Source organism: Pavona decussata, unplaced genomic scaffold (genome assembly GCF_977016875.1).
Source record: "Pavona decussata unplaced genomic scaffold, jaPavDecu1.1 SCAFFOLD_167, whole genome shotgun sequence".
NCBI lineage: Eukaryota > Metazoa > Cnidaria > Anthozoa > Scleractinia > Agariciidae > Pavona > Pavona decussata.
The window spans coordinates 326,371-340,263 of NW_028145578.1; the positions used below are offsets into that span (position 1 = coordinate 326,371).

Consider the following 13,893-nt stretch of genomic DNA (forward strand, 5'->3'; position numbering starts at 1 on the left):
AAGTGACGTTTTAGAGTAAAAGTAGACACCCGTATAACGACAAGAGGAGCGGAAGATTTTACCGGAAGTAATTAGAAGACATAGAAGTCATAGCAATCTGATTTTGTGCACGTGATAGTCACGTAAAACGTGTAACGTCATCACGTGTAGAAACCTATCTTTGCCATAATGCACTCTGTACTAGAGACAATTTATGACTGTTGTAAGCAGACGATCAATAATAGTAAGAAAGCTTCCTCTTAGTAATTACATTCATGAGTTGAACGCATGTTTTAGCATTTTCGTTCGCTAACAGGTTAATTAACTCGCTCTCCTTGTAATGCGCTAGCGTGTGAGTTTTAATTTTTTGTGCCATGACACATCAATGCCTTTTAAACTGCAGTATGTAGAATTTTTACTATTAATTTTAAGAAAAGTTCCGGATGTTGTTAATACGAAATTAAAACAGTTTAGTTTTCACATTACGCCATCAGCTGTGAACTGATGTCAAGGACGAATGATGGCTTAAAGCTTTCCCTTGTTGTGAAGTCCTTTATCGTAATCAATCAGTTTCAATGCACGAAAAAGATATTAGTATTGTACATTAAAAATTCCAGGACTATGGATTGGAAAACAATAAAGGTATTCGGTATGTGTATAACGTTATTAAAAAAAAACCTTGGTCTCGCTACTTTCGGGATTCGTTAGAAGCCACAAAGTTTTGACGTTAATTTCGGAGGGTCGTTACTATCGGAACTTTACGGTATCGAGGATCATGGCACTTGCGTGCGTTATACACTGAAACTTTTCATTGCTACCAAAACCTTTGGGATTTGTTGCAGCTTTTGGTTAGAAAGCTGAGTGAATATAAAACTGCGTCGAGGTTTGTCTGAGTAAACAAACTCAACGTCAAGATACTGCGAAAATTCAGTGGCAAATTTGGCTCCTGTAATAGGATGGTTGATAGGGTAAAGAGGAATAGAGACAATAGGACGACTTATTTTGTGCGTTTGAAACTGAAGCACCCTGAACTTGAAAATGAGTCATCCTGAACTCGAAACCGAAGCAATCGGAAATCAAAACTCGGAAAACGAAGCATTAACCCTGAATACGTAAAGATTACCAAAATATATATACGAATTAAGAATGGGATATTTTAAGGATTTCAACTGAATAATATGCTTTAAATACTATGGAACGGTTACGTCATGTGTGCAAATTACAGGACTTCCTTTGATGTTCTACTGCGGTTTATTAGGTCAATTAGTTTATTCCGAGCACCGTGTGTTGGGGTTCGTCAAATTGGTGTTCAGAACTGTGGACTAACACTCGTCAGTTTAATCATCACTCATTTAATCACTTGTGACTCATGGAACAAGTGCTTCTTTTAAAATATTGATCATCAAACCCCGTCCTACACTAAACCATGTGACCATTTAAGAAGCAACTAAGGTATGTAAAATGTTTTCCTCTGACAAAAACGTTAAACATAGAAGCATTTAATTATGGATTATATTTATAATAACAACATTAACGGACCAAATCAGGAAATGTGCGCGCGTATTCGACAATGGCTGGAGAAAGCTAGCGAGTTTAACGTTACTAAGTTAGTTTTGGTAACATAGATTTTGACCGAGTGTCGTATTTTAACTGTTTTATACATAAGGGGGAAAAATAGTTAGAAAAATCTCGGCAAGCCAAGTGGGTGATATATACTTTTGCGGTCCTGATTCCCAATTTTAGTCTCCTCTCTCATTTTACTGGTTTGAAGAAAGCCTCACAGACAATCTAATTAACTACCGCCCACTTAAAAAAGCTAAAAAGTAGAAAATTCCAAGCGAGTTATTCTTCAATCTTCCGGGTAAGTTGACAAAAATTTGTAAATTGGAAAGTAGGAATTGCAAAATAGGCCCTGAAACGTGAAAAGAAGCCCCGACGTTTCAAGCTAGTATTTTCATACCCTGAAGAAGACAGCAAAGTCAAAACGTTGGCTTTTGTCCCGTCTGTGAACGCTTTATATATCAACTCCTACTTATTCTTCATCTTAAACATGACCGCCACTCCGCCTTTTTATTTATGGCTTCAAGCCATAATCATTTCAAAAGGTATTGGAAAACTTCGTTACGATGGCGGAAATTTAATTTCAGCGTCATATTAAGATGTTTTCAAAGAACAAAAACACCGGAACACTCGCTAAAATGGAAGCAGACAATGACTTCAAAACTTTCTTTTTTTATTGTTTTCTGAAATATTTAGTCGGTTGGTCGATAGAAAACGAAACCTTTGTGAAATATGGCAAAAAATCCCTTGTGCTTGCGTAGTCTGTTGTCATTCTTTTTTACAAGTAAGCGCATAAAATAGGCTTGTTGTGCAGGCTAGCGTTTAGGTCGCAAACCAGGCCTTAAAGAGAGAAACAGTGTCCTCATGTAATCTTAATTTGAAAGCCCAATTTAACTATTGTATGTTCCAGAAAACATATAACAGTATAAATAACAATAAAAACAGGAAAACGCTAGAGGAAAGATAGTTTTACTGCCATTGAGGTTTGCGCTTGAAACCGCTGTTAACTATCAAATATCTGTATGATACAGAAGACGACGACGTGGCCTCACTTCTCGCGCTAAACGGAAGTATTCACTTACCATTGATGATAAACAATAAAGACGACTGACACACTGTGCAACATGATAAGCTAAAACCGCGTTGCATCCTGTTTTTAGTCCGCTATGATGACATAAATTGTCATTATACTTTGAAACTGTTGTAGGTTAATGTAATATTTCTAGCAGAAAGGTTTGGGTGCATACACACTGAAAATGAAAAAGTTGACTTCATTGTTACAGTGTGTGTCCAGTGATAGTTCAGCATCTAAGTTAGAGTTACACTTCATAAACTGAGTATGCTGATTAAATATTTGATCTCGCAGCATCTATGGCAAGCAGCGAAAGCAAAGCCATACCTGAAAGTGACGTCACACCAGCTTGTGAGGAGACTTTGGATTTTGATGATGACACTTCAAAAGGTGAGGCGTCATGTTATTCTCTTAACAGAAGTCGTTGTTAAACTGTTCGATATAATCTCCACAGTCAAAAGAGAACTGAGTCAAGCGCATGGGTGAAGATGCAGCAAACTCCTCCTGTAGATCGGCCAGAACTAGTTACAAACTCTTTCCGGTTTTCGGTTTTGTTTGTTGTTGTTGTTTTTATTTTCATGTTTGTTTGTTTGATTGTTTTTATAATGTTTAATCAGTTGTTTCTGTTGTTTTTATTTGAAACATATATTCATCTAACGTTCATGCAAACATTAAGGCTTCTAGCCTGTGAACACAGACGAATTTCCAGCTGTCGTGTCGTAGGCTATAAGGCTTCAGGCTCTCAGTTAATGAATGAGTAATCCGATTCCGGTTTCGATCAGCCGCCGCTATTTTGCTACAAGCGCCCATCACTCCGTCGTGGCGAAGGCGGATTCAGATTTCAAGACCATATTAGCAATTAAAGTGGAAACAAAACAAAAACAAAGAACAAAAAAATAATAATAATAATCGTGAATACTCGCGAAAAGGAGGCAGGAAATGAATTCGAAACCTTTTTATTTTTTACATTTTCTTTCCCCCCTCCAAAAAAAAAAGAGAGTGAATTAGTGGATGGCAAAAGGCAATCTTTATTTAAATGGCCAAACTCGTGCAGATATTATTGTGCTATACTATTATTAATACATTGAGTCAAACTGGAGTTAATTTCTGTGTGATAATTTAAGAAAATGTGGAACCTAATGTAATTGTCAAATTCACTCTAGACACTTTCCTTTATGTTCTACTCAGTGAAGGATAAATAGACATTAAAATTTCATGGAACACATTTTTACTGGATATAAGCACAGCAAACAACATGCATTGTTTCATAAACTATGAATACATTAAAATTTCGTTTTCCATGTATAGCTGAAGTGACAGTAGTTCCAACTGGCGCACCATATGACCAAAAAAAGAATGAAAAATCAACATGTTTTGTTTATATGTCTGCAAAACTTGAGATTAGAATCGAACCAGACACCCAAATTCCTAGCTTCACTGACTGATTTTACTTGCGTGTCATTAACCATAAGGCTGTCAGTTCTAACTTTGCTAAGTTGCTGGCGAGTTCCAATGAACATGAATTCAGACTTATCTTTATTCAGCTTTAATTTATCAACAATCAGCCACGCCCTTACGTCTCCTTACGGCCCTGATACATCTTTCCATAGCACCTCTTGCCTCCGTCTCACCCATTGAACTATCTGGCTTGAGCGACAAATAAGGCACAGTCTCGTCAGCGTACGCATGCGGATAAGGCAAATGGTTCTTGATAACCTGGAACAGCTTGCTCGCATAAGCAGAGAACAGAAGTGGTCCGAAGCATGAACCTTGACCCCTCTCTTCACGCGCCGTGCAACGTGATAAGCTGAAACAACGTTGCAGCCGGTTTATATCCTGCCAAGAAATAAATTGTCATTATACTTCGAAACTGTTGCCCGCTAAAGCAAATTCATAACTGCTGGCAGATAGGATTGGCTGTATACAAACTGAAAATTTAAATTTTCGGTTTAAAGTGTGTTCAGTCATAGTTCAGCATCTAAGTTATAGTTACATATTATAAACTTAGTATACTGATTAAACATTTGATTTCCTAGCATCCATGGCAGGCAGTGAAAGCGAAGTCATACCTGAAAGTGACGTCACACCTGCTGGTGAGGAGACTTTGGATTTTGATGATGACCCTTCGAAAGGTGAGGATTCATGCTATTATTGTAGCAGAAGTTGTTTTAAGACTGGAAAACCGTTCTGCTTTACGTTAAGAAGCTTTTATAGACACAGGACTTTAACGTAGCATATATTTGATGGAGTACAGTATTTTTAATTTCATTTATCTTTTAAAGTTTTTATAATTATTGTTGACTGCGATTTTATATATATTTTGTATTTCCCTTTGCATATGAAAAGCGCACTTGACATCTTATATGGAAAGTTGCGCTATATAAAAATTTAAAGTTACACTTATAAGCTGAGTTTATTGATTAAATTTAAATATTTGATCTTCCAGCATCCATGACAAGCACTGAAAACAAAGCCAAAACTGAAAATGTTGTCAAACCAGCTGGTGAGGAGACTTGGAAGTGTGATGATGTCACTTTGAAAGGTGAGGATTCATGTTTTTGTCTTACCAGAAGTCGTTTTTAGACTGGAAAACTGTTCTATGTTAATGTTTACAGTTGAAAGAGAACTGAGTTTTAATCTTAGAGTACTGATTAAATATTCGATTCTATTTCCCAGCATCCATAGTAAACAATAAAAACAAAGCCAAACCTGGAAGTGACGTCACGCCAACTGATAAGGAGACTTTGGATTTTGATGAGGACACTTTGAAAGGTGAGGATTCATCTTAGGGTGTTACGAAAACGAAGACCTCGAAAACGAAGACCTAAGACCTAAGACCCGGTCTTTGTTTTCGTACTACGAAAACGAAGACCCTACGTCAGCCAATGAATTTTCCTGCAAACAAGCCTTATAGACTGTTAGAATCTATTTTATATTTAGCTTCAACATACATAGACATAAATTATTTATTGACAGAACCCCAGGGTCATTTCCTGTACAGAACGCGTTCTTTATTATCCTGTCACGCAATCCTAACTATAAATCAAAGGCGGCTAGCGTTTCGAATTCTGCCTGCTGAACCAGAATAATATGCGTGGTAAGTTTACCCGAGGAAACCCTCGAGAATTTCACTACCAAATTAGTTCGCATAGCGAAATAGAGCAGATAAGACGGGCCAGCAGTACTAGCAGTATGAAAATGGGAAGAAACGCATGAAGTGTAATGTCCTATTATATCACTTAGCCTTGCTGCTGCTTAATGTGTGTTGAACTTGTAATTTCTACGGTTTTCCGTTTTACAGGGTCTTCGCTTTCGTAGTACGAAAACAAAGACCGGGTCTTAGGTCTTCGTTTTTCGTAACACCCATTCAACTTATCCTGTTACCAGAATTTGTTGTTAGACTGGTGTTTATCTTCACAGTTGTAAGAGAACTGAGTTAAGTGCATGGATGAAGAAATAGCAAACGCCTCTTAACTGTAAACCCTACCCTCTCCTCCATTAAGTGTAGAGCCGCCAGATTGCCTAGAAACTTTCGCTGGATTTTTGTTTTGTTTGTTTCTTGTTATTGCTGTTTACTTGTATGTTTGTTTTATAATGGTTTGTTTGTTGGCTTTTCTTTATTTCTTTATTTAGTTATTTATTATGGGATGAAAAGTGTGTACTCATAGTTAGTGATAATTTGTAATTCTACTTGGATATTGCTGTATAACATATAATGCTGTTCGTAATGACAAGGTTTGAGTGGACACTGCAGTGAAATTTAACAGTTCTTCTCAATACTGGAATGTCTGTCTTTGACCAGTATCTAACTTACAGTTGACAATAAGTCCATGCATGTATCGCTGATTATTTAAGCTAAACCTAACAGTATTCGTTTTCCCAGCATCCATGGCAAGTAGCGAAGGCAAAGCCAACCCTGGAAGTGACGTCACACCACTTGGTGAGGATACTTTGGATTTTGATGATGACACTTTGAAAGGTGAGGATTCATGTTATTCTCTTATCAGAAGTTGTTGGACTGGAAAACTGTTTAATGTTAATCTTCACAGTTGAAAGAGAAGTGAGTTCAGTCCATGGATATAGCAAACGCCTCCTTAGATCCGCCAGAACTACAAACTTTCCGGTTTTTGTTGTTGTTGGTTTTTTTGATTGATCTTGTAATGTTTTATCAGTTTCTGTTTTCTTTTTATTTATTTCTAACACTTGTTCATTTAAAGTACTAGTCCACGCAAACATTGAGGCTTCAAGCTCTCAGTCAATGGGTAAAACAAATCCCGGCCAGCCCGGGTTTTGATCAGCCCCCGCCGCCGCTTGAGTACTAATTAAGTATTTGATTGCTTATCACAGCATCTCTAGCAAGCAGTGAAAGCGAAGCCATATCTGAAAGTGACGTCACACCTGCTGGTGAGGAGACTTTGGATTTTGATGATGACACTTCGAAAGGTGAAGATTCATGCTATTATCGTAGCAGAATTGTTCTAAGACTGGAAAACCGTTCTGCTTTACGTTAAGGAGCCTTTATAGACACACGACTTTAACGTAGCATATATTTGATGGAGTACAGTTTTTCAATTTCATTAATCTTAAGTTTTTATAATTATTGTTGTCTGCGATTTTATATATATTTTCTATTTCCCTTTACATCTGAAAAGCGCACCTGATCATCTTATATGGAAAGTTGCGCTATATAAATGTTACAGTTACACTTATAATCTGAGTATACTGATTAAATTTAAATATTTGATCTTCTAGCATCCACGACAAGCAGTGAAAGCAAAGTGAAAACTGAAAATGTTGTCAAACCAGCTGGTGAGGAGACTTGGAAGTGTGATGATGACACTTTGAAAGGTGGGAATTTATGTTTTTCCTTTACAACAAGTTGTTTATTGACTGGAAAACTTTTCTATGTTAATCTCCACAGTTGAAAGAGAACTGAATTCTTATATTAGAGTACTTCAGTATATTCGATTACATTTCCCAGCATCCATAGAAAACAGTAAAAAAACAAACAAACCTGGAACTGACGTCTCGCCACCTGATAAGGAGACTTTGAATTTTGATGATGACATTTCTAAAGGTGAGGATTTATGTTATCCTCTTACAAGAATTCGTTTTTGGACTGGAAAACTGTTCACTGTTAATCTTCACAGTTTTAAGAGAACTGAGTTAAGTGCATGGATGAAGAAATAGCAAACGCTTCTTAACTGTAAACCCTACCCTCTCCTCCCCTATGTGTAGAGCCGCCAGATTGGCTAGAAACTTCCTCTGGATTTTTGTTTTGTTTTGTTTGTTGTTGTTGCTGTTTGCTTGTGTGTTTGTTTTTTAATGGTTTGTTTGTTGGTTTTTCTTTGTTCTTTTATTTACTTATTTATTATGGAATGAAAAGTGTGTATTCATAGTCAGTGATAACTCGTAATTCTACTTGGACATTGCTGTATAACATGCAATCCTGTTCGTAATGACAAGGTTTGAGTGGACACTGCAGTGAAATTTAACAGTTTTTCTCAATACTGGAATGTTTGTCTTTGTCCAGTATCTAACTTACACTTGACAATAAGTCCATTTATCGCTGATTATTTAAGCTAAACCTAAAAGTATTCGTTTTCCCAGCATCCATGGCAGGCAGCGAAGTCAAAGCCAAACCTGGAGGTGACGTCACACCAGTTGCTGAGGAGACTTTAAACTTCGATGATGTCACTTCGAAAGGTGAGTTCTCATGTTATTCTCTTAACAGAAGTCGTTGTTAAACTGTTCGATATAATCTTCACATTCGAAAGAGAACTGGAGTGAGTGAAGTGCACGGGCGAAGATACAGCAAACTCTTCCTGTAGATCCGCCAGAACTAATTACAAACTCTCGTTTGTTTGGTGTTGTTTTTATTTGCATCTTTGTTTGTTTGATTGTTTTTACAATGTTAAATCAGTTTTTTCTGTTGCTTTTATTTGAGCATATATTCATTTAACGTTCACGCAAACATTAAGCTTTCTAGCCTGCGAATGCAGATAAATTTTCGGTGGTCGCCTCGCAGGCTATAAGGCTTCACGCTCTCATTCTATGAATGAGTAATCCGATTCCGGTTTCGATCAGCCGCCGCTATTTTGCTACAAGCGCCCATCACTCCGTCGTGGCAAGGGCGGATTCAGATGTCAAGACCATATTAGCAATTAAAGCGGAAAGAAAACATGTATATCTGAAGTGACCTTAGTTCTAACTGGCGCATCATATGACCAAAAAAAGAATGAAAAATCTGGCGAAAGCAAAATATTTGGACTTTGTATTTATCAGTCACCATTGCATTTAAATACTAAATTACAGGGATAAAACACAAGCTTCAAAAATTAACGCTACTATAATAATACGATAACGTTTTCTTGTCCGAAACTGTTTGAGATTTAATTTTTTTTTTTTTGCGTTTGTGTTCGTTCTTACGCTTGCTTTCCTTTGCACTTGACAAAAATCTTTTGTTTTGCGCGCTTGTTCTATGGAAGTTAAGTCTGCAAAACAGGCGTGTTGTTCGTTCTCCTGTATGAAAAACGTCTGTTCGATAGGCTGGTGTTGAGGTCACAAACCAGGCCTTACGGGCAGAAACAGTGTCACTAACGCATGTCTCCTCCTTCAAATGAATTTTAATTTCAAGCTTCAATTTCACCTTTACATATTCCAGAGAACGATTATTCTTCCCGTTACAACAGTAGAAAAAAGGTCAATGAGATCAAATTTTTACAGCCATCGAGTTTTTGAGCGTGAAACCGGCTTTTTAATGAAAGTAACGTCAAGTATCGGTATGATCCAGAAGACAACGACGTGGCCTCACTTTGATCGCTAGACGGAAGCGGACGAAACTTAAAAAGCGATAAAAAACCTATAGAGTACATAGTCTAAGAATGTTTACGCAATTATCAGTATGCTTGTTTAAAAAGATACATTTTCAGTTGTTTCTTAAAAATATTTACACTACTTACAGACCTTAGGCTTTCTGGAAAAGAGTTCCATAAAAATGGGGCAGCTACCGAAAAAGCTCTGCCTCAGTGGTCTTGGCAGATCTAATTCTCGGGCGAGTTAATAAATTACTAAAATTTGATCTTACATTAAAATTAGAATTGCCTTTGAATGATATAATATCACTAAGATATGCTGGCGCTAGGCCATGGAGAGCTTTAAAAGTCATCAAATTTACCTTAAAAATGGTTCTAAATTTAACTGGCAACCAATGGAGAATAATTTTCATAGGTGTAATGTGCGAATAAAGCGGTGTATTCGTCAGTAACCTGGCGGCAGCGTTTTGAACGCGTTGTAACCTATTAACCTGTACGGCAGGCAAAGCATATAATATTGTATTACAGTAGCTATTCTGCTTACAACAAAGCTTGCACTAATGACTTTGCAGCTTCAAAAGGCAGATATTTTCTTATACGCCTTATGTTATATAGAGAAAAGAAAGCTGATTGACATGTTTTGTTTATATGGCTGCGAAACTTGAGATTAGAATCGAACCAGACACTCAAATTCCTAGCTTCACTGACTGATTTTACTTGCGTGTCACCAACCATAAGGCTGTCAGTTCTAACTTTGCTAAGTTGCTGGCGAGTTCCAACGAGCATGAATTCAGACTTATCTTTATTCAGCTTTAATTTATCAACAATCAGCCACGCCCTTACGGGGGTCTCTGTAAAACGCAGACCGGATGGCGGCGGATGGCGGATGGCGGATGATAAAATGCGGATAATAAAATGCGGATGGAAAAATGCGGATGACAAAAAAAATTAAAAAAAATAAATAAATAAATAAACAATTTCTTACGCCCAATTTCTTTTAGAAAATTATGTAAAAATTACGTGAAAATTAAGTACTGATTCATGCCGAAAGACTTACGCTATGGCTTGACTTTTGTTATATGTTATGAAGTTGCACTAGGAAATAGCCGGAACAAATTTTTCTAACCGCGTTGCTTGACTTAAGGCGAGGGTACATCTGAAAGCTGTTTTCACGCCGCTTAAAATCGATTTAACGGAAATATCTCGTTCGCGTTTCAAGCAATACAAGAACCCTTAGCTCATAACACAAATCAATGTTTGGGGGTATTTTTAGGTATATTTGGGTGGAGAGAGTTTTTCTCAAAAGAGTAGTAAAATTTGGAGAAATAAGAAATAGTTAAGATTTGATGCAGCCAAAATTAGAATTTGAAGTTAAAAATTGATATATGTACACTCAAACAGTCCCCTACCAACCTGGTGTGCTCTTGGGTTGGAGGCAACTGTCTGTTGGTGTTCCAAATATAATTTTCTTTCTTTTATCCCTTCTTTAAACCTCTTAAAATTCCATCCAAATTCACGTTTACCTCCACCTTAAGAGAAGTAACAGAACTGGCAAATAGTCTCCTACGTAGACGTTCTTTGGGATCGTCACGCAATATTCCCTTCCCCACGAACGGAAATATGACGTGACGAGCCCTACGAACGTCTGCGTGGAAGGCTAACCGGCAAATCGAGTAAGTTATTTTGCTTACGATATACTGTCTACGTGCGGGTCTAAGGGTAAGCTAAGCCTTCAGTGGCTGTAAAACAATGATAATAAGATTTACCTCGACAGAAGCCGGAAGACATTGGTCAAAGCTTTAACTAAAATGCTACTATCGCAATTTTGTAACATGCATTGAACCCAGAAGCTGTAAATAATCCCTACCATCGTGGGTTGGACTAGCATTTTCACCATACATGTACAGTGAACACAAAAAAAGGTTAACAAAAATTGCCTGACATTAAAAAAAAGGTTGAAGATCGATTGAGTTTATTCAATTCATTAACTTAACTCACCTCTTCCAAACAAAAGTTGGCTGGCTCAAATCCGCGTCGCCTTCCGACAACTCAGATATCGGTTAACCCAGGCGCGCGGTTCATTCACTCGAGCTTTTACTTACGCTAACAAGCCTCTCTACAGGTGCCGTGCACGTACAAACGCTCGGTGCAAAATTGACAACTATTTAGGGTAGGGTGGTGTGTCGATCAAGTACTGTAGTGGTAGTAGTGTAGTTTTCTTTGCTAAATGTTAGTTACTAATAAAGATGGGGAAAAAAAAGGACTGTAGTGGTGATGTTAAGTTGAAAAGTATGGATCCCGATGATAAAGTACGTCTTCTTCGATGAAAGTTCTTTCTTTTTTTCGGATCCGACGATACATAAAGAAAAAATGTGGGAAATCTGAGATTAATTAATTTATCAATTTATTTATTATTTTAATTTTTTTGTCATCCGCATTTTATTTTCCGCATTTTTCCATCCGCATTTTATTATCCGCATTTTATCATCCGCCATCCGCCATCCGCCATCCGCCATCCGCCATCCGGTCTGCGTTTTACAGAGACCCCCCTTACGGTCCTGATACATCTTTCCATGGCACCTCTTGCTTCCGTCTCACCCATTGAACTGTCTGGCTTCAGCGACAAATAAAGCAGAAAGCTCAGTGTCGTCAGCGTACGCATGCGCATTAGGCAAGTGGTTCTTGATAACCTGGAACAGCTTGCTCGCATAAGCAGAGAACAGAAGTGGTCCAAAGCATGACCCTTGACCCCTTTCTTCACGCGTCGTGCAGCGTGATAAGCTGAAACAACGTCGTAGCCTCTTTATATCCTGCCAAGAAATCACTTGTCATTATTCTTGGAAACTGTTGCCCGTTAGAGCAAATTCATAACTGCTGGCAGATAGGATTGGCTGTATACAAACTGAAAATTTCAATTTTTGGTTTAAAAAAAGTTGACGTTACTGTTATAGTGTCCGTTCAGTCATAGTTCAGCATCTAAGTTATAGTTACATTTTACAAACTTAGTATACTGATTAAACATTTGATTTCCCAGCATACATGGCAGGCAGCCAAAGCACAGCTATACCTGAAAGTGACGTCACACCAGCTGGTGAGGAGACTTTGGATTTTGATGATGACACTTCAAAAGGTGAGGATTCATGCTATTATCGTAGCAGAAGTCGATTTAAGACTGGAAAACCGTTCTGCTTTACGTTAAGAAGCTTTAATAGACACAGCATAACGAAGCATATATTTGATGGAGTACAGTTTTTCAATTTCATTTATCTTAAGTTTTTATCATTATTGTTGTCTACCATTTTATATATATTTTCTATTTTCTTTGCATATGAAAAGCGCACGTGATCATCTTATATAGAAAGTTGAGCTACATAAATTTTACAGTTACACTTATAAGCTGAGTATACTGATTAAATTGAAATATTTGATCTTCCAGCATCCATGACAAGCACTGAAAACAAAGCCAAAACTGAAAATGTTGTCAAACCAGCTGGTGAGGAGACTTAGAAGTGTGATGATGACACTTTGAAAGGTGAGGATTTATGTTTTTCTCTGACCAGAAGTCGTTTCTAGACTGGAAAACTGTTCTATGTTAATCTTCACAGTTAAAAGAGAACTGAGTTTTAATCTTAGAGTACTGAGTAAGTATTCGATTGCATTTTCCAGCATCCATAACAAACAGTAAAAACAAAGCCAAACCTGGAAGTGACGTCACGCCAACTGATAAGGAGACTTTAAATTTTGATGATGACACTTCGATAGGTGAGGATTCATGTTATCTTCTTACCAGAATGCGTTGTTGGACTAGAAAACTGTTCACTGTTAATCTTCACAGTTGTAAGAGAACTGAATTAAGTGCATGGATGAAAAATAGCAAACGCCTCTTAACTGTAAACCTTACCCTCTCCTCCCTAAGTGTAGAGCCGCCAGATTGGCTAGAAACCTTCTCTGGATTTTTGTTTTGTTTGTTTGTTGTTTTTCCTGTTTGCTTGTGTGTTTGTTTTTTAATGGTTTGTTTGTTGGTTTTTCTTTATTTCTTTATATACTTATATATTATGGATGAAAAGTGTGTACTCATAGTTAGTGATAATTCGTAATTCTACTTGGATATTGCTGTATAACATGCAATGTTGTTCGTAATGACAAGGTTTGAGTGGACACTGCAGTGAAATTTAACAGTTCTTCTCAATACTGGAATGTTTGTCTTTGTCCAGTATCTAACTTACAGTTGACAATACGTCCATGTATCGCTGATTATTTAAGCTAAACCTAAAAGTATTTGTTTTTCCAGCATTGATGGCAAGCAGCGAAGTCAAAGCCAAAGCTGGAAGTGACGTCACACCAGTTGGTGAGGATGCTTTGGATTTTGATGATGACACTTTGAAAGGTGAGGATTCATGGTATTCTCTTATAAGAAGTCGGTGGACTGGAAAACTGTTCAATGTTAATCTTCACAGTTGAAAGAGA

The 13,893-nt window shown here is 37.4% G+C and overlaps 1 protein-coding gene across 1 annotated transcript; it reads left to right on the forward strand.

Annotated features, from left to right (window-relative positions):
• Nucleotides 1–1,314: 1,314 nt before the first annotated feature.
• On the forward strand, nt 1,315–13,887 carry LOC146464236 (uncharacterized). The gene is made up of 6 exons (XM_085130040.1): nt 1,315–1,431; nt 2,906–3,001; nt 4,648–4,743; nt 5,058–5,153; nt 5,288–5,383; nt 13,718–13,887. Exons 2-6 carry the CDS (start codon nt 2,911–2,913, stop codon nt 13,885–13,887), a joined length of 549 nt encoding a protein of 182 aa, XP_084986166.1. The 5' UTR covers nt 1,315–1,431; nt 2,906–2,910.
• The last annotated feature ends 6 nt before the right edge of the window (nt 13,888–13,893 follow it).